Source organism: Canis lupus, chromosome 38, assembly GCF_003254725.2.
Source record: "Canis lupus dingo isolate Sandy chromosome 38, ASM325472v2, whole genome shotgun sequence".
Lineage (NCBI taxonomy): Eukaryota > Metazoa > Chordata > Mammalia > Carnivora > Canidae > Canis > Canis lupus.
Window position 1 is genome coordinate 22,682,648 of NC_064280.1, and position 18,788 is coordinate 22,701,435.

General features: G+C 65.5%; 1 protein-coding gene and 2 long non-coding RNA genes across 5 annotated transcripts; 2 read left to right on the forward strand and 1 right to left on the reverse strand.

The window, feature by feature from the left end:
• Positions 1–6,470: 6,470 nt before the first annotated feature.
• Positions 6,471–11,140, forward strand: LOC118353593 (uncharacterized). Its single transcript, XR_004812839.2, has 3 exons — positions 6,471–8,657; positions 9,747–9,818; positions 10,488–11,140. It is a non-coding gene; the product is annotated as an uncharacterized LOC118353593 (long non-coding RNA).
• LOC118353594 (uncharacterized) lies at positions 8,138–9,778 on the reverse strand. 2 transcript variants are annotated; one of them, XR_007409208.1, is made up of 2 exons: positions 9,433–9,778; positions 8,138–8,811 (listed from the first exon to the last, which is right to left on the reverse strand). It is a non-coding gene; the product is annotated as an uncharacterized LOC118353594 (long non-coding RNA). The 2 variants fall into 2 exon arrangements; XR_007409207.1 differs by having other exon boundaries at positions 8,932–9,778.
• A 669-nt stretch (positions 11,141–11,809) lies between the features above and the next one.
• On the forward strand, positions 11,810–18,775 carry IGSF8 (immunoglobulin superfamily member 8). 2 transcript variants are annotated; one of them, XM_025420746.3, is made up of 7 exons: positions 11,810–12,048; positions 15,210–15,587; positions 16,262–16,726; positions 17,071–17,478; positions 17,646–18,059; positions 18,283–18,413; positions 18,547–18,775. In XM_025420746.3, the coding sequence occupies exons 1-6, from the start codon at positions 12,000–12,002 to the stop codon at positions 18,396–18,398; spliced, it is 1,830 nt and encodes a 609-aa protein (XP_025276531.1). In that variant the 5' UTR covers positions 11,810–11,999; the 3' UTR covers positions 18,399–18,413; positions 18,547–18,775. The 2 variants fall into 2 exon arrangements, with proteins under 2 accessions (XP_025276531.1, XP_025276530.1); XM_025420745.3 differs by lacking the exon at positions 11,810–12,048 and adding an exon at positions 13,432–15,002.
• Positions 18,776–18,788: the final 13 nt, after the last annotated feature.

Genomic DNA, 18,788 nt, shown 5'->3' on the forward strand with positions numbered 1-18,788 from the left:
AGGACCGGAGTCCGCGGCGGCAGGGGAGCGGCGGGAAGTCCCTGGGAGTGGGGACGGGGCCTGGTGGCTGGAAGGGGTGTCTGTAACCCTGTAGCAGCTGGAAACAGGGGTAGAGAGGAGCTGGATCAGGACCAGCTCGGGGGGGGGGGGGGTTGCCGTACATCTAATAAAGGAGCCAAAGAATGAGGGGCAAAGAGGGGAAGGGGAGGCCAGAGGGGGCAGATAGGAAGAAAAACTGCCCCTGGCATCTGGGAGCAGCGGGGGGCAGGATCTGCCTGGAGTGTCCCCATTTCTCTGGGCTCAGGGATGGGGTGGAGGGCAGCCAGCGGCGGGGGGGGGGGGGGGGGGCAGGTCCGAGAACCCTGACCCCAAAGATGCAGAGGGAGGGGCGAGGTGCCCGCGGGGCTGGGTCCTCTGGGCCCCACTGGGAACTCCCCGCAGAGGGATTATTGAGCTCTTCAGCAAATCCACTCTCAGGGCGCAGGGCCCATGCCTGAATTCCCCAAATAACTGGCCCCCTCCGGGCCTGCGCCTGGGATTTTCCATGACAGGGATCCGGAAGGTCACATCCCGCTTCCGCCCTCCTCCTCCTCCTGGAAGGATGGGTAGCATGGGGCAGACACCTTCTGTCCTTGGGCCCTTCCTCTGGCCTTGACTTTGAGCCTGGGGGGGAGCAGGCTGGGGGGCAGCCACAGGGAGGAGCAGACCCCAGTTCCAGCCCCGTGTGGACGGGGGTGGGGTGGGGGGAACAGTAGCTGACGCCCCACAAGAGGGCCCACGGTCAGCCCCTCGCAGGGCTGGCCCAGGGAGGAGTTCCTGGAAGAGCCGCCCGCAGACGGCTGGGCCGCTGGGCAGTGGGGCGGCCCGAGGGCAGCCTCGCTCTGGACTGGGGGGACGGGGGGGAGAGGGTCACTGGAGGCTTAGGAGGCTCCTGCTCCCTGGTTCCAGGCTTGGAATCCCTTCTCTGCTCCAGGGCGCAAGGTGTGCTGGGAGAGAAAGGCAGCCGGTCCTTCCCACCCGCCCCGCACTGCTGCTGGCACCGCCCGGGGCTGCCCCGTCCTTCCAAGGCCCTGGCTCCGGTCCCCGTGGCCAGGCCCATACCGGAAAGCACTGTGCCCTCCCTCTGCCCACCCGGCCCGGTGGGGGCTCCAGCCGTACCTGGCACTGGGGCCAGCGGGCGGCCCTGGGGGTGATGCCGCTCACACATTTGGGGCCCAGATGTGAGGAAGGCTGGACAGGTCACCCTGGGGCCCGTCCTTGCCCGAATGTCCCCGATCACCCTCCTTGCCTGGGCGAGCGTGGATGCCCTGGGAGTCGACTCCCCGCCCCCCCCCCGCCCCCCCCCCCCCCCCCCCCCCGCCCAGGCCCCGCTGCTGCGTGGACCTCACACTTTGGGACATCAGTGGGATGTGGGCACCTGGTGCCTTGATCTGGGGTCACGGCGGGGGCAGGGGGAGACTAGGCCTGTGAAGACAGCCAGAGGTGGCTTTGGATCCAGGCCCTGGAAGTAAGAGGGACAAGCAGAGAGCAGCGAGCCTGGGAGGCAGGAGTGGAAGGCCCAGGGCCTGGCTTTGGGAGAAGGGCAGAGGTCGCTGAGGATGGCTGCTCCTGAATCGGGTGTTTGGTTGGCACGGGGAGGTGCGGCAGGCAGGTGTGCGTGTGTGCAGGGGTGTGCGCCTTCCGACTGCGGGGCTGGCGGTGGGGACCCGCTGTGGGGAAGGGGCGGCGTGGAACTCGGACGCAGGAGCTGGCGGCAGGGGAGGCCCTGGGGTGCGTGGGCATCCGGTGAGGACGGAGCAACTGTGTCCCAGGTGCATGGTCTCTGGGCCGTGTGTGCGTGCAGGCTGGGGCAGAGCCGCGTGGCCTACGTGAGAGGCCCTGGGAGAAAGTGCGTGTGCGCCAGGGGGTGGGGAGCCGCTCAGCTGCAGATGGGCCGTCAAGGTCTCCCAGAAACAGTTCTGTTTCCTAAGTGACTAGCCTCCTGGGGCCGGCAGCCCAGACTTGAAGGTTGTTTCAAGATCATGAAAGGGAGGGGGAGGAAGAGGCTGGGGAGGCGCTGTCGCCCCCACTGTCCCTCCTCCGGCCCCCACCCCACAGCTCGGCCGCTCCCCACTTTGGCCCAGCTCCTTGGTCCTCCTCCCCAGGCCTGCCCTCTCCGGGGGGCCTCGCTTCTCTCCATCGTCTTCCACTCCCTCAAAGATCCTTCCTCCCTTCTCCACAGCCTGGCCTCTTGGCTCCCCCCCACCAGGCTTCCGGGGCCTTCGGGAACGGACGGGATTCTCTCGTTCCAAGGGCAGGTTGGTTTGGGATGACAGCGAGGACGGGAAACCTGGAAAGGCCTGGCCGTAACAGGCATCCAACAAAGGTCCCTTTCACTCCCCATTCCTCTCCGGGCCTCTCTTCCCCCTCCCCGCACGTGGCAGTGGCCTGGTGGTGGAAAGCCTGGGCTCAGAGCCACAGAGTGCCAGTCTGAGTCCCGCCGCTGCCTCAGTTTCCCCACTGGACCACAAGGCCAGTGTTGGATTTTCTCCCCATCCCTCCCTTGATGCCTGCACCCCTGTGTTCTTTCTGGTCGTTCCTTCCAATCTCCTCGAGTAGATTCTAAGCCCCCACCCGCTTCTGTTGGCCTTAGTCTTCCCCGCAGATGATTTCTATTATCCCCTTTACTGTTAACACCATCACATAAAGAATGCAGAAAACACGGGAGAGAACACCCAGGATTTTCCTGACCGTCTCCGTGTCCAGTCCAGTCCCACGTCTTCTTGCCCTCTGCACCGCTGTCTGGGTGTGGACAGCGTGGGGGGCCCGCGCCAGCCGTCCCGGGCACCCTCTGTCCTGCCCTCCCGGCTGTCCTGCCTGCAGTCCCTGCGAGGCCTGACCTAGTGAGCCCCTTGGCTGAGGCCGGTCCTGCTGGGACCAAGCAGCTGAGGGACCTGGGATCAGAGGCGCCCCCACGCCGGCCTTGCTCCTTGTTTGAGGGACCCTCGAGGTCGTCGAGGTCACCTCCTCCTCGGCTCCCGGCTCAGCTCAGGTGAGCAGCAGGGGAGGTTACTTGTACCCGTGGGATAATCCCCTGTCTGGAGTCCGGGGCTTGGGGTGGCGGGAGCTGAGGGGGCAGGTGCCCCGATGTTGATTAGCGTGACCCACAGAAATGAGTGTGCAATGGCTTCGACCCTTGGCTCAGAAGTGGGGAAGGGCTCAGGGTCGGGCACGGACTACCCGCTTCCTCGCAAAGGGCTGAGGGCCGGGCGGGCTGGGGAGAAGGCAGGGCTGGGGGTGATGCTGCCGAAACCTGACATTTCTTGGCTGGCGTTGGTTCACCAAATACCAGATTAGTCTGTTTCCAGAGATTCTTTGGGCTGGAAAAATATGTGAGGGGCGATGGGGTGCATGGGGTTAATGGACCTTGCTGAGTTTGGGGGTCAGGGGTCACAGCTGGGCCCTCTAGGGTTCCTGTTTGCCTTTGATTCCATCCGGGCAGGGAGGGAGAGGCCCTGCAGCCGCCTGAGGCAGGTTTGCTTTGGCCGGAGATCTGACCCAGCCACTGGCCCGGAGCACCCCGCCTCCCCGCTCCCCCTATCAAGAGGCAGCCTGTCCCGGCCTCCTCCTTCCTACCTCCTGCTTCCCTCTCCAGGCCCCCTCCGCTGGCCTGCCCGTCCCCGCTGCTGCTCCGGACACCTGGCAGGGGAGGATGCCCTGCGAACATCTGGCACGAGTTCCCACATCACGAGCCCTCCTAGGGGCTTCGGGGAGCTCGGCCTCCCCTGTGCCTCGGTTTCTCTGTGAGTCTGGGACGCTCTTGCTCTTGTGCTCCCGCCTGGGTGCTCACGGTGCTGCCTCCTGGGGCATGTGGGTGCCCCCCCCAACTCAGTCAGTAGAGCTTGCTTGTTTTCGGGGCTCCGTGCCATTCCCATGTCCTACCAGCATTTGCTGAGCGCCGGCTGCCCGATGCCCAGCAAAGTCCTGCAGAGACAATTGCAGTTGAGGCCAACAAGGCCCCCACCCACATGGTCCTCCTTCCAAGTCTCACTCCCCTTGGTTACCCTGGTTTGCTCCCAAGGCCAGCCCCTAGCCCTTGGGGACGACTCCTCATTTGCTCCAGCACCCTCGCTTCCTGACCTCTTCTTCTGCCAAGTGGGATTGGGTGGGCCTGGGCCCCGTCTCCCACCTGGGCATTCCCGCACTCCAAAGGGGCAGGAGCTGAGGCAGGCCAGGGGCTGAATGGAGTGAGGGCGGGGGTTTGCCATATGGGACCGGCTCTGCCACCAAGAGCTGTGGGCTTGAGTAGTGCTTGGATTCCCATCCCTACAGCGAGGGCCTGTGTGACTCCTCACGTCTGCACCTCATCCCAGTGATCATGTTGTGACGGGACCGTGGTGGGGCCTGGGCACCCGTGTCCTCTGAAAGCTCCCCAGAGCATTCGATGCACAGGTGGGGTTGAGAGCCACGGAGCCCGACTGTCCCCAGGATGTCCAGCTCATCACTTATGGAGGCACCATGTTAGGGCGTTACTCAAGTGGGTCCCTTTCTAGACAGGGAAACTGAGGCACCGTGCTCCTGAGCTTACCCGACTGGGGGAACTGGAACTCAAACCCAGGCAGGCTGGTTGCAGAACCGGCACGTGGAAAACTGCGCCGTTAGGATGCAGGGAGGGCTCCCCTCTGGGTTTCTGTCTCTGGGGTGGCACGTGCGGGAGCCCCCAGGCTGCAGTGCGGGGTGAGGGGAGTCCTGCTAGATTAAGGGGAAGGGACGGTGCCGCCTGGGGCCAGATGCCGCTGGCTGCTGGCTGCACCCCAGCGGTTTACAGGGCGATGGGGACTCAGAGGAGGGAGAAGGGCTTCTCAGCCCGAAGAATCAGGAGGCCTTAGGGAGGAGGTGGCTTCTAGCTGGGCCTTGGCAGACACGCAGGGTGTGGCTCCAAGGACCAGGCAGAGCACGTGCCACGTAGAGGCAGCCGTGTGGGCACAGGCACAGAGGCCTGGAGCACCCAGTGGGCAAAGACGTGGCCTGGGAGCCCGCCCTGGGTGTGGGGAGTGGGAGCTACTGCGCAGGCGCCGTCCCGACCACGGGTGTTTCCTACGGGGCTCCGGCGGTACTAACCACCTGCACAGAGGAGCCGGGATGCTCTGGAAGGCTCGCGTGATGGCAGGCGTGGGCACACGGGCCGGGGTGTCCCACGGAAGGGAGAGACAGGGAGGCGGTTCTGGCAATAATTTAGGCGAGAGGTGGTGGGGGTCGGCCACAAGACGGTGGCCACACGATGGGGAGAAAGGGCAGACGGGAAAGATCTTCGGGAGGTGGAATTTCAGGATTTGGTAACGGGCGGTCTGTCACGGGGAGGGAGGAAGGATGGGGCGGCCGTTGGTGCAACGTTGACTATCCTCGGGGTCCGGAGGAGAGGTAGTTGTTGGGGAGGGAAGACACTGTTCGCTGTGGGACACCTGGCATCCTCGGCACCGATGCCCAGTGCCCGAGTGGCCCCCGGAGCGGGCCGTCCCCACCCCGCCCCGTCCCCCGGCCCTGGAGCCGGCTGGCCCCGCAGCCTCGCCGCTCCCCCGGACACCAGTTCCCTCGTGGGAGGACGGCCCGTCCTGGGCAGAGGCCGCGGGGCAGTGCGGTCCGAGGGCCTGGAGAAGGAATCCAGATGTGCCGCTCACCCGGCAAAGTTGTCGCTTGTCTGAGCTCGGTTCCCGGGGTGGCGTTGAGAAGCCACGCGCTCAGCGCTGGCGCCCCTGCTGTTCCGTGCCCAGGCCTCCGGACGGCCAAGTCCGATCTCCGCGCCCTTCCCTTCCCAGAGGAGGACAGCCTTCGGCCCTCCCCCCATGGCCCGGGAAGCCAGCCTGGGTGGTCTCCTGAGGGATGGAAGGTTCGGGCTCCGAAACGGGAGGGGAAGCTTTCTGTCCACCGGTGGATGCCTGGGCCCCGGGCAAGACGAACGCCAGAGGCGGGAACAGTGCCCTCCGTGGAGGTGATGGGGCCACCCAAGAGGAAGCACCTGGCTTCCCTCTCCCTCGCTCTCCCCTGTGCTCCCTCCTTTGCTCAAGCACTCGGCAGGCGTCCACGCAGCTTCCCCTCCTCGCGGGCACCGCGGGCACCGCGCTAGGCGTGGGGCAGAGCCGCGGAGGGCTCGCCGCTGTGGGATGGCAAGGCCTGGTGGGAAAGTCCGCCCAAGAGCTGAGGACAGGGTGCCAGGAGCCAGGGGAGGGTCACGTCAGCAGCAGGACTGGGCCCCGCGCTCCCATGGCCCACGCCTTCGCCCCCGCGGGCCCATCTGCTTCTTTGTTTTTGGAGTTTTTATTTCTGGGTTTGTTTTCCCAATAGAGAGCCTTTGGAAAGATGCCACCCTTGTTTCAGTTGGACTAGGGAAAAGAAGAATTGTCTGCTCTGGGGCCAGGCTGGCGGGGGGGTGCCAGGTTCCCCGAGCGCCCAGGTGTGCCCGGTGGAGGAGCCGGGGGCGGTCAGGGCGGGGGGTGGGGGTGCCCTGGAAGAGCATGGGGCACCCGGGCTGGGAACGGGGACAAGCAGAAGCCAGGCTGGCTCTCGTGGCTCCGTGGCTGTGTGTCCCCAGACCTCCCCTCGTGACCCCCATCCCGTGACGGCAGGGAGAAGTTAAGACCCCCTTTCACCTCAGGGAGCCCCATGAGCCCTGGTTCCGTCCTCTCGCCCACACCCCGCCTCTGGGGTGCTCTACGAGGCTGGGACCCAGAGTCCGAAGGGAGCCTGCAATACCATTCCAGCTTGGGAGGGCTCTGCGTGGGAGACCCCTGGGGCCGCCCCCCCCCGACTCTCCTGCTATTCCCCTCTTCCTGGTCCTCACCCATTCATCCAACACATATTTACTGAGCACCCACTATGTGCCAGGAGCTCGCTGGAGATGACGCTGGTGGGAAAGTTCTTTCAAAAGGGTTGTAGAAGCACCAGGTGCATGTGCGTGTGCGTGTGCGTGCGTTCATGCACGTGTGCGTGTGAATATGTACGTGCAGGTTCGGGAAGCAGGAAGAAGAAGAATGTTCCAGAGTCAAACAGGCTGCATTTGAATCTCGGTGCTGCCCCTTAGCCAGGTGACCTCGGGTCACTTACGTAACTCCTCGGGCCTCCTCTCCCATCTGCAAAACAGGTCTCGGGAGCACTCGGCCCACGGGGTGCTTGCTGTGGGGACTGAGCGAGTGCGCCGTGTTTAGCGTGGAGCCCACAGAAAGCAGGTGCACAGGAAGTGTCAGCAACAAGGGGTGCCTCCTCCTGGCCCCGCTCAGGGCTGGCTGCGCACAAACTCGCCAATGACCCGTTCTTCCAATCTGGCCCTTGCTCAAGCTCCGTGACTCAGAGGCAGCCACCTGGCCCTAACCACCTCCTGTCCCCTGAGGCTCATCTATACGACGCAGCCCACAAACCTCTGTTTAGCAAACCACCGCCCGCGTCTGTCCTTGTGGGGGCTGCCTCGGCTCTGGGCTACCCTCTGCATGGGTGTCCGTGCCCTCAGCTGGCTGTGAGAGCAGGGGAGGGACAGGAGGGGCTCTGGGGTGGTGCCCAGGCCCCCAGCACTCTGGGACTGGGGAGCCAGGGACTTGTCAGGGAGGGAGGGTCAGGGGATTCCAGCTCAGAGGGATCTGTCCTTGGCATTCCGGAGTGGGTGGCAGCTGGCGCCAATCCTGGGCACGTAGAAATGGCAGGGCCTCCCTGGGAGTTAGGGCCAGGTCCTGCTGAGGCCAGCAGCGGCGTGGGGGCTCCTCTGTTCTCCAACAGCTGTCCGAAGAGGGTTTGAGAAGTGGGGAAGGAGTGTGGGCTCGGCCAGGACCAGAGGAGGGCCCGGGAAGCAGACACGCGCACACACACACACACACACCCCGAGTCCAGCACAAGGGTGCAGTGCCTGCTGACGAGGATGGAGGGAGGGAGTCTGGCCCGCCTGTGTGTGGGTGCGGGAGGCAGCTCTGCGGCTCTACGAGAAGGCGAGGGCGCCCGTAGGGACCAGGGATGTGTGTTGCCCTGCAGGTGTTGGCTCTGCCTCTGTCCTGCCTCTTGGCCTGAGCCTCTCCCCAGGTCGGCAGAGAGGATGCTCCCGTTGGGGAGGGTGGGAAACTACGGCTCATCGAGCGGTGTGGGTCAAGGCCTTACAAACACGCAGGATCACAGGACGTTCTTCTACGTGACCCTCAGCTCCACCGAGCTGGGATTTATACACATTCAAGGGGGAGAGCTCTGAGTACTGCGTGTGCGTGTGTGTGAGCACGGGCGTGGCACTTCTGTGTCCGATGTCGGGGGGGGGCACGTGCGCCGTGTCTGATGTGTCTGTCACCCTCTTCAAGGCCTGTGTCCATCGCGGGGTCCACGCCGGGGCGTGCTGGGTCCCCTTTGCCTTCAAGAAGCCACGTAGCAGGGCAGGAGCACAGGCTCCTCCAGGCCCAGCCGATCACAGGCTCAGATCCGAGTTGGGATCCAATCCGTGTACCTTGGACATGCTCCGAAGCTTCGGCCCACCTCAGTTTCTTCCTGGGGAAAGCAATAGCATGAACCACACCAGGTGCTGGCCAGGCTTAAATGAGACTAAAATACACACCTGACACAGGTGAGAACACGTTAACGGTCCCGTCCTGGTGCCCCTCGCAGAACCGTGTCATCACAATCGTGACCGTCACGTGTGACACCTCCATCAGATGGTGAGTTGCAGAGCGTCGGTCTTGGTTATCTTCAGCGACACTCAGGACCCCTCGCTGCCGTCGCGGCGTCCTGCACGTCTGTCCTCTTGGGGGGATTATATCAGCCCGGGGAACAGAGGCCTGGTCCCTGACGTATGCCCAGCCCTGGTGGCACCTAGGGGGCGAGTGGGCAGCCGGTGATGGCACAGTGATGACAGCACCCCATGGCCACTCCTGGACCTCCCACCCGTGTCCCTCTGCAACCCCCAGGCTCCTGCCCCCTGCCTCAGGCCACCTTCCTGTCTCTGCTCGCTCCTCCACAAGCATCAGCCCACGGTGCTGGGCAAGCCTGTGTGGCTTCTCATGGGCCAGCTGGGAGGACACAGGAGCACTCTCTAGTCCGCGGGCTATGAGCCCCCTCCGCAGCGTGTGCGTGTGCTGTGCGTGTGCCTGTGGGTCTCTGTTGGGACGTGTGAGTGACGTCTCTCCGCGTAAGCTCCTCTGTGTCCGTTGTGTGACGTCCTGGAGCCTGGGCTGTGCCCCCCCCTCCCCGCACCCCCCACCAGCATTCTCATGTACGTAAGCCTTGAGCTGATCTCAGGCCTGGGCTCCGGGCTCCCCCTGCTGGCAGCCCCGGAACTCCCTGTCTGGGGAGGGGCGCTTGGAAGAATCTGGTTCTCCCAGGCCTCGGCCTACACCTGCCTGCCCCAGCTCCCGCCCAGCCCCAAGCCAAAGGGTGTTCCCAGCAGCCTTAGTGTCCCCTCTCATAACGCCCGGCCTGGGGGGTGGTTATTACCTGCTCATGCTCTGTCTCCCTGTCATTTCCATGGTCCAGTACCAGGCCTGGCCTAATCAGTGTGTGTTGAATGACCAAATTTATAGGGTGAAGAAGCTTGGGAAGAGAAACAGTGGGACGTGGGAAGATCTGGGGCTCTGGGGACAGATAAGCCTGAGCTCATCAGACATTGGCCACTTAAAAGCTGTGTGGCCTTGGGGAAAATGCTTAACCTCTCTCAACCTTTAGTCTCTCACCTGTTAAATGACACCATCTGGCAAAATACGCTGTAAAGACTAGAAATAATGTCCAAAAGGGCCTTACTGTCCTTTTAGGTGTCCCATAAATGGCATCTACTGGGATGATGATGAACGGCAACATCTCCCGTCTCTCAAGCATCAGGAGCAGTGAGTCCATTCTGTCCCCAAAAGCAGGAGAGTGGGTTTTCCCCCAAAGCCTCCCCGTGCCTTTCTGCTTTCATGTAGCTCAGTCTGACCTGTGGATAGACTGAGGTGAAGTGGATCCAGAGAAATCAGGCTGTGAATCTAGTCTAAGCGGGAGGAAGCGGGCATCCTGCGGCCTGGTTCCTGGGCCAGTCCTGGAGGTGCTGGGGGGCTGGGTGAAATCAGCAGTCTGCTTCAGAGTTCCTCCCGTCTCTGAGTGTGGCTTCGGATGAGCACCTCGACTGAGCCAGGCACTGGCTGCCCCCAAGGAAGATCTGATCTGGCCTCTGTCACTTGGCTTTTTGGGGCCCCAAAATGGGGAGGGGAGGTGGAGGGAGGGGGAGGTTGGAGGAGCCCGGGGAAGGTACCAGGTACGGGTTGGAGGGTAAAGGTGATGATGAGCCCGGGCTTACTTCCCAGGAACCCCCGCTTTGACAGCCTTAGCTTCACAGACCTGGCTGTGCCTTCTCGGGTGGGTCCCACCCTCCCTGGGGTCCCAGCTCTCCCATCCTCCTGCCTCCAGGGCAGGCCCCACTCTTCCCAGCATCCCCATGTCTGTCCTGCTGCTAAGGCTCAACAGGACCCCTCAGGAAGCACTTTTTTTAAAAAAAGATTTTATTTATTTATTCATAGAGATGCAGAGAGAGAGAGAGGCAGAGACACAGGCAGAGGGAGAAGCAAGCTCCACGCAGGGAGCCCGACGCGGGACTTGATCCTGAGACTCCAGGATCACGGCCTGGGCTGCAGGTGGTGCTAAACCCCTGAGCCACCCGGGCTGCCCAGGAAGCACTTTTAATAAGCATTCAAAAAGCGTGAACAAAACCCCAGCATACCTTATCTCCCATTCTGTGTTATCCTGCGCCAAGAACCTCGCGTACATGATCTCAATGAACGTCACAAAAACCCTCGGGGTGGATGTCATCGACCAGAGAGCAGGTCGCAGGGAGTCAGCCAACCTGACGGGATCCCCAACCAGGAGGGGCTGGCGCCCAGGCGGCGCCCTCCCCTGGCCCGCTCCCTCTGGGTCTGCCCCGCGGGTGGCAGCCTGGTTTCTGGGAGCTCCGGGTCCCGCCCAGCCCCACTCGAGCCCCACTCCAGCCGGGCTGCGGCCAGGCCTAGCGGCCCAGAGCAAACGACTGGGTCTAAGCGCGAGGCCAGTCACCTGACCCACCCGAGGCCCTGCACCCTGCTCTCCGGGGAAGGCCGGCAGGTGCACGGGGTGCGGGGCGGGGTTGGGGTTTGGCCGAGCCCAGGTGCCGCTCCCCCCCCGCGTAGGCCGGGGAGGGGGTGGGGTGGGGGCTGGGGGCTGGGGGGTGGGGAGTAGGGGCTGGGCCGAGTCGGGACCCAAGTTGCGGCGGGTGGGGCCGGGGCCGGGGCCGGGGCCGAGCTGACTCGGGGTTGGGGGCGGAACCTGGACCGAGGTGGGCGGAGCAGGGCCGGGGTCTGGAATCGGGGCAGGTCCGGGGTCGCGGCGGGTCGGGGCCGGGGGCCGGGGGCCGCGGTCAGGTCCGGTCGGGGGTCGGGGAGCCGGGCGGAGACGGAACAGAGGGCGGGGCTGGGACCGAGACCCGGGCGGGACGGGGCTTGGGGCGGGCGGGGCGGGGCTTGGGGGCGGGGCCAGGGCCAGGCGGGGCGGGGCTTGGGGGCGGAGGTTGGGCGGGGCCAAGGCGGGGCCAGGGTCAGGCGGGGATTGGGCCGGGGCTTGGGGGCGGGGCCAGGCGGGGCGGGGCGGGGCTTGGGGGGCGGGGCCAGGGCCAGGCGGGGCGGGGCTTGGGGGCGGAGGTTGGGCGGGGCCAATGCGGGGCGGGGCTTGGGCGGGGCTTGGGCGGGGCCAGGGTCAGGCGGGGGATGGGGCGGGGGATGGGGCGGGGCGGGGCCAGGGTCAGGCGGGGCGGGGCGGGGCGCGAACGGTCTCGGGAGTCGCGGCGGAAGGAGGGAAAGCGGTGGAAGAGGAGGGAGGAGGGAAGGAGGGAGGAGGGAGGAGGGGGAGGGAGGGCACTCGGAAGCTCCCGCGCCGCTCGGCTCTGTGCACCCACACCTCGCTGCTCCGCGTCGTGCCCCCGACCCGGGCATGCGCCCCCCTAGTCCCCGTCCACCCAGAGCCCGCGCCGACCCCCGGAGCCTCCCCGAAGCCGGCCGCGCAGGATGGGCGCCCTCGGTCCCTTGCCGCCGCCGCTGCTGCTGCTGCTGCTGGGTAAGCGGCCCCCGTCCCCCCGCCCCCTCTCCCCCACCCCCCGGCAGGTGCCTGACACCTGGCACCCCGCTGGCCCGCCCCGGAGCCGCCCCGGGCTCGGCGCCCCGCTGCCCAGTGGCCGCCCGCCCAGCCGGGACGCAGCTCTAGGCCGGGCCGGGGCCCAGGGAGGACGCAGCGCCCCCACTGCTCAGCCGGCGGCCTCGGGGGGCCCGGGGGCGCTGCGCCCAAAGGCTGCGACTCCCTCTGCCTCACACCGAGCTCCGGGCCCGGCTCTGGGCGCCCGCCCTGCGTGGGCAGCGCTCGCCCGTCTTCGTAATTGCCCGGGCTTGGCTGGAGGCCCAGGGGCCGGTTCTGCCCATGATCTTTGAAGTTCAGTCTCCCCTGGTGGCTCCCCTCCCCCCAGACTTCACCGTCTGAGATTTGGGGCAGTTCCCTCCCCCGTCACCCCCATCTCCATCCTGGGCTGGGTCTCCCTTTGCTCACTTTCCCTCTCTCAGCTCCAGCACCTGGCTCTGTGGCCTCCCACCGCTCGTCACACCCCTTAGTCCCCCAGTCCCTTCCTGGGGAGAAAGCAGGCTCCGTGGAGACCAATGCTGGGATCTCCAAGCACCTTGTGTCTGTGAGGGTGGGTGTCCGTGGTGAGGTGTTCTGGCCACCGCTGCATGGATGCATGAGGGCACTGACAGCGCCATCGCTTTTGGCCTCAACTGGAGGGTCCCTTAGGAGGTGGTCTGGGGAGGAGTATGGCTTTGAGACAGGGACGCTGCCAGCACAGATGTTTGGGAGACTGAAGCTCTTGAAATAAGAGCGCAGAGTGGGGGTGGCCCTGCCCCCCGGATTCAGAGTTGCCACAGTCAAGGCGCAGGCTGACGAAACACCAGCAGCCCGTCTCTAGACCAGAGCTCCACTGCAGTGCCAAGCAGATCCTCCCCTGGCTCCATGGGTCCCTGGGCCCTGGGGAACTAGGCCTCCTTGGGCCCTAGGTGAGAGGCAGGAGGAAGTTGCTGTGGGGCCTGGTTGCCTAGCAGTTGGCCGGTTGTCCCTAGTGGATGGCATGGAGTGGAAGAGCCCAGGGGAGGTGGGGAAGTGTGATACACAGACGTGCAAGAACCTGCAGAGGTCTGAGCACCCATTGCGTGCAGATGCTTACGTTCATTCTGAAGAGGAGGAAAATGAGGTAATTTGCCCCAGAGAGCCCATCTAGTGAGTGTGGGGGCTTGGATTCGAACCCAGACCCACCTGACTCCAGAGCAGGTCTCTGCTGCCCCGCCTCCCCTCCTGGGCTGGGGAGAGAGCTGTCTGGCAGCTGGTTTCTTTCTTTCTTTCTTTTTTTTTTTTTTTAAGATTTTATTTATTCATTCATGAAAGAGACAGAGGCAGAGACACAGGCAGAGGGAGGAGCAGGCTCCATGGAGGGAGCCTGATGTGGGACTCGATCCCAGGTCTCCAGGATCACGCCCTGGGCTGAAGGCGGCGGTGCTAAACTGCTGAGCCACCTGGGCTGCCTGGCAGCTGGTTCCCTAAGGCGGCCTGGCTGGCCTGCTTTCCCATGGGGATCTCCACAAGCAGCAGCAGCTGTGCGGCCAGGAAGGTGGGAGGGGGCCCTTCTAAGCAGAGTCTGCCCTGAAGCCCTAAGGTGTCAGCTGTCTCCACCATCACCTAGATTATGAAATGCCCTGGGGCAGGGCCCTCCTGAGTCACAGGCTCACTCACTCTCAGAGAAGCAGCCCTGAGCTCTCCTCCAGGAGAGGAACCGTCTTGGGAGAGGAAGGGACGTGTCAATCCAGCTGAGCATGGGGCTGTGTCTGGGACCCAACCTCCTGAGGCCCAGCATGTGCTTTAACCAGGCGGCCATGAGGGACTCAGCCACAGGAAGAAGGGGCTGAGAGCCCACTCACGTGGGAAAGTCAAGGGGAGCACTTCTGGAGGAGCTAGAAGGCAGAGTTTGACCGCGGACTTTGTGTTTTCCTCTGGCTTCTGTAGAAAGGCCCTGGGAATGCCCCTGGGAGTGACATTCTGGTTGGTGAGGTCAGTCCCCTCAAGCCTGGCCTGGGAGTTTCCCATCTTCCTCCCTGGCTTCGTCCCTCTGCAGGGGCCTGTGGAAGCCATCGAAGGGTAGTAAGATCTAGACAAGACCTCTGCAGTGTCTTGGTCAAGATGTACTTCTCCAGCCTTCCATCCCTCGTCTGTGAAATGGAGGCAGGGTGCTGACCGGGGGCTGCAGTTCTGTGGTTTTGGGGGGCAGGGGTTGGCTATGGAAGAATGGAAGGAGAGAAGGAAGAAGCAGGGCCTCTCCAAGGGCCTTGGGAGTGTCCTGTGGGGCTGGATAAAGAACAGAAATTTGGCCTCTCTGAGGAGAGCAAGATGGGAAGAGACAGCTGGGGACCTCTCAACAGAGAGGGGACCTTACATAAGCGAATGCACACCATATGCAAATGAAGGCTTTTGTTAGGGAGTTGGAGGTGCCCTGCATCAGCTGGGCGAGCCCAGAAGATTGGTAGGCCCTTGAGGGGGGGGAGTCTTCTGCCCCCAGAGGCCAGGGCAGAGGCTGGTTCTTGCCCCAGAAGCCTCAGCTGCCTCGGCAGTGCTGCCGGGTGGGAGAAGCAGTGAGCTCATGGCACAGCTGGAGGGGGGGAGGGCATTGTGTGGTGAGAACTGGCTGGGTCTGTGCCCTGTCCTGCTCGGCCACTGGCTCCATTGTCTGGAGTCCCCTGGTCCAGGTGACACAGCGGAGCCAAGCAGCCCTCATAAGGAGGCGGACGTGTGGTCTCAGAACCCTTAGCTGGAAGACCCGAGGACCCGGACCAGAGCGGATGAGGGTGGGAAATGCCGGAGGGACATGGAGGTGCAGCTGAAGCCAAGGAGAGAAAGCAGCTGGACCTCGCTCTGCCCGCGGGCGGCTCACCTCTGGCCTGCCAGAAATGGGATGTTTCTGGGTTCTGAGGCAAAGCCAGGTCTCTGACCCCCTGGAGACCCAGGTGTCCTACCAGGTGTCTTAGCTCCGGGCATCCTTCCCCTTTGCTCAGGGCAGGGCCCCAGCTGGGCCCCCACCCTTCCCCAGGTTTGCTCTCCTTTACCGGGCAGGGGTCCAGGATGGTACTGGCAGCGGGGGCTGCAGTGGGGGCCCAGGCCTCTCCAGCTTCTCCCGTCCTTTCCTACAGGAGTCCAGGGCTCTGCCCGGGAGGTGCTGGTCCCCGAGGGGCCCCTGTACCGCGTGGCAGGCACGGCCATCTCCATCTCCTGCAACGTGAGCGGCTACGAGGGCCCGTCCCAACAGGACTTCGAGTGGTTCCTCTACAGGCCGGAGGCCCCCGAGGCTGCTCTGGGCATCGTCAGCACCAGGGATACCCACTTCTCCTACGCCGTTTTCGGGCCCCGCGTGGCCGCTGGTGAGGTGCAGGTACAGCGTCTGCAGGGGGACGCTGTGCTGCTCAAGATTGCCCGCCTCCAGGCACAGGACGCTGGCATTTACGAGTGCTACACGCCCTCCACTGACGCCCGCTACCTGGGCAGCTACAGCGGCAAGGTGGAGCTGAGAGGTACCGGCCTGGGGTGGGAGCGGGCCCGTGCGCCCCGAGGGGACAGGAGGGGCCGACCTAGCGCCCCGCCCCGTCAGGTTGTGTGGCTGAGGAGGCTGAGGCACGGAGTCCGTGTGGGGCTCGCACACAGTCACCGGTTGGTGGCCGGCCCGGGGCTCTGAACCGGCATCTCTTCGTTGCCGCCCAGCGCCCTTCCTCTTCTGTGGGGCTACCTCCTGGGAAAGGGGGAGCCGGTCCCCGCCATTCCCTGGTCGGGGAGCCCCCTCGGGGGAACAGGCTCCATTCCTGGGGATTCCAGGATGCAGATCTGGGGGCGGGGGGGCCAAGTGGAGGTAGGGTCGGAGGAGTGAGGCCATGTGATATTCTTGCTCTCTTACGTTTCTTTGTCTTTTGAGGAGGGAGACAGAGCCACTCTTCTGTAGTTCTGAGTAGTTCTGACAGGGGTTAGTTCCAAACACGTGGGTGAGTAGGCGTTGGGCTGGGCTCTGATCGTCAGCAAGTATTTATCGAGCGCCTGCGTGTGCCCAGCGCTGTGCTTGGCACCACCGGGTCACAGAAGAAACAGCACACGGTGAACCCCGCGCTGTAGGAGCCAATTGCCTGGGTCGCAGGTTGCACACGGGGACGGGGGCCACCAGCCCCGGGCCCTCCCTCACTCCAGCTGTTGTTTCCAGTTCTTCCAGATGCGCTGCAGGTGTCAGCGGCCAGCCCCCCGGGGCCCCGAGGCCGCCAGGCCCCAGCCTCACCCCCCCGCCTGACCGTGCACGAGGGGCAGGAGCTGGCCCTGGGCTGCCTGGCGCGGACGAGCACGCAGCAGCACACGCACCTGGCGGTGTCCTTTGGGAGGGCCGTGCCCGAGGCGCCAGTGGGACGTGCAACTCTGCAGGAGGTGGTGGGGCTCCGGCCGGACTTGGCCGTGGAGGCTGGGGCTCCCTATGCCGAGCGGCTGGCTGCGGGGGAGCTGCGGCTGGCCAAGGAGGGGGCCGAGCGGTACCGCATGGTGGTGGGGGGCGCCCAGGCGGAGGACGCGGGCACCTACCACTGCACGGCTGCCGAGTGGATTCAGGATCCGGACGGCAGCTGGGCCCAGATCGCGGAGAAGAGAGCAGTGCTGGCGCACGTGGACGTGCAGACTCTGTGTGAGTGCGACGTGTCCCACCGTGGGAGCTGGGAGCCGCGGCCGGGGCGGGGGGCGCCGGGGGTCCCTGCCTGACTCCGGGGAGCCCATCTTCCCGAGGGAGCGGCCCCGTTAGTGCCACTTCCTCCCGTGATGGCTTTTCTCTGCTCAGAAGTTGGGTGGAGCTTGGAGGACCTCGGCTGAGGGGTGAGGGTCAGGCCCTGGGTGGTGGGGAGGGCCGTGCCCCATGGGGGCAGACCGGCCGCCTGGGTGCTGTTGTGGAGGAGGGAAGTACAGCGGGGGGCGGGGGTCAGGGGCTGCGTCCCTCCTACCTCCGTGACACCCTGTGCCCCTCCCGTGTTCCAGCCAGCCAGCTGGCGGTGGCCGTGGGGCCGGGGGAACGACGGATCGGCCCAGGGGAACCCTTGGAACTGCTGTGCAACGTGTCGGGGGCCCTGCCGCCCGCCGGCCGTCACGCGGCGTACTCCGTGGGCTGGGAGATGGCCCCCGCGGGGGCCCCGGGGCCCGGCCGCCTGGTCGCCCAGCTGGACACGGAGGGCGTGGGCAGCCTGGGCCCCGGCTACGAGGGCCGGCACATCGCCATGGAGAAGGTGGCGTCCAGAACCTACCGCCTCCGGCTGGAGGCCGCCAGGCCAGGTGACGCGGGGACCTACCGCTGCCTCGCCAAGGCCTACGTCCGGGGCTCCGGGGCTCGGCTTCGAGAAGCTGCCAGCGCCCGCTCCCGGCCGCTGCCTGTGCACGTGCGGGAGGAAGGTGAGGGGGGGGCTGGGGCCTCGCCTCCTGGAGGCGTTTCCGTGTGTTTGGGGGCCGCTCTCTGCCGCATTGGCCGCTACCCCGCCTTCACCTCCTGCGCCGCCTCCTCAGGACGGCGGGAGCCCCTCGAGCTCCCGGGGGTGCTGACCCGTGCCCTCGTCCTGCAGGGGTGGTGCTGGAGGCCGTGGCGTGGCTGGCGGGAGGCACCGTGTACCGCGGGGAGACGGCCTCTCTGCTCTGCAACATCTCGGTGCGCGGCGGCCCCCCGGGGCTGCGGCTGGCGGCCAGCTGGTGGGTGGAGCGGCCGGGGGACGGCGAGCTGAGCCCCGGGCCCGCGCAGCTGGTGGGCGGCGTGGCCCAGGACGGGGTGGCGGAGCTGGGGGTCCGGCCCGGAGGAGGCCCCGTGAGCGTGGAGCTGGTGGGGCCCCGAAGCCATCGGCTGCGGCTGCACGGCCTGGGGCCCGAAGACGGAGGCGTGTATCACTGTGCCCCCAGCGCCTGGGTGCAGCACGCCGACCGCAGCTGGTACCAGGCGGGCAGTGCCCGCTCGGGGCCCGTCACGGTGTACCCCTACACTCACGGTGAGGCCACCCTGCCCGCCCTCCTCCCGCCCTTCCCTGTGCCTCTCCTGCCCCGTCCCTCTGTCCCCCTCGTCACCCCACCCGCTTGCAGCTGCCTCTGGCGCCTGCATCCCCGCTGGGGGGAGGAGGGCCCGCAGCCCAGGGAGAGGCGCTGGGACGCGGCTGTGCCGGGGGTGCGGGCCGGCGGCCCCCCAGCTGAAGCCAGCCGTCCTCTCTGGCCCAGCCCTGGACACCCTGTTCGTGCCCCTGCTGGTGGGCGCGGGGGTCGCCCTAGTCACCGGCGCCACTGTCCTCGGCACCATCACCTGCTGCTTCATGAAGAGGCTGAGAAAACGGTGATCCCTGGCTCCTCAGGTGAGGGAGAAGAGCCCCAGCCCTGGCTTCTGTCCCCAGGCCCGCCCCCGCCCAGCTCCCCCTCCAGCCCCCCCAGCCCCCCTGGGGTGCAGCAGCCTGGGCTCCGTGCTCAGCGCGCCCACGCTCTCCCCAGGCCTTGCAGGTGCCCAGCGTCCTCCGGCCCAGCTCCAAGACAGCCTCCGGTCACCTGGCTGCCCCCCCCACTCCCCTTCCTTTAATTTATTTGACCCCTTGCCCCCCACTCCTTCCTTCCCAACCCCCCCTCTGGCCTTCTGTTCTTGATCTCGGCCCGGCCCAGAGGGAGGCCATTCCCTGGCCTAGAATTAGTTTTTCTAAAATGTGAATAAACTTGTTTTATAAAATCCAGGGCTGGCA

Bases quoted from the DNA above. Each gene is read 5' to 3' on its own strand.
- IGSF8 (XM_025420745.3), top strand. From the start codon at position 14,888: ATGGAGGTGCAGCTGAAGCCAAGGAGAGAAAGCAGCTGGACCTCGCTC. The intron at 17,479-17,645 runs GTGAGGGGGGGG...CTCGTCCTGCAG, and splicing joins TGTGCACGTGCGGGAGGAAG to GGGTGGTGCTGGAGGCCGTG. The intron at 18,060-18,282 runs GTGAGGCCACCC...TCTCTGGCCCAG, and splicing joins GGTGTACCCCTACACTCACG to CCCTGGACACCCTGTTCGTG.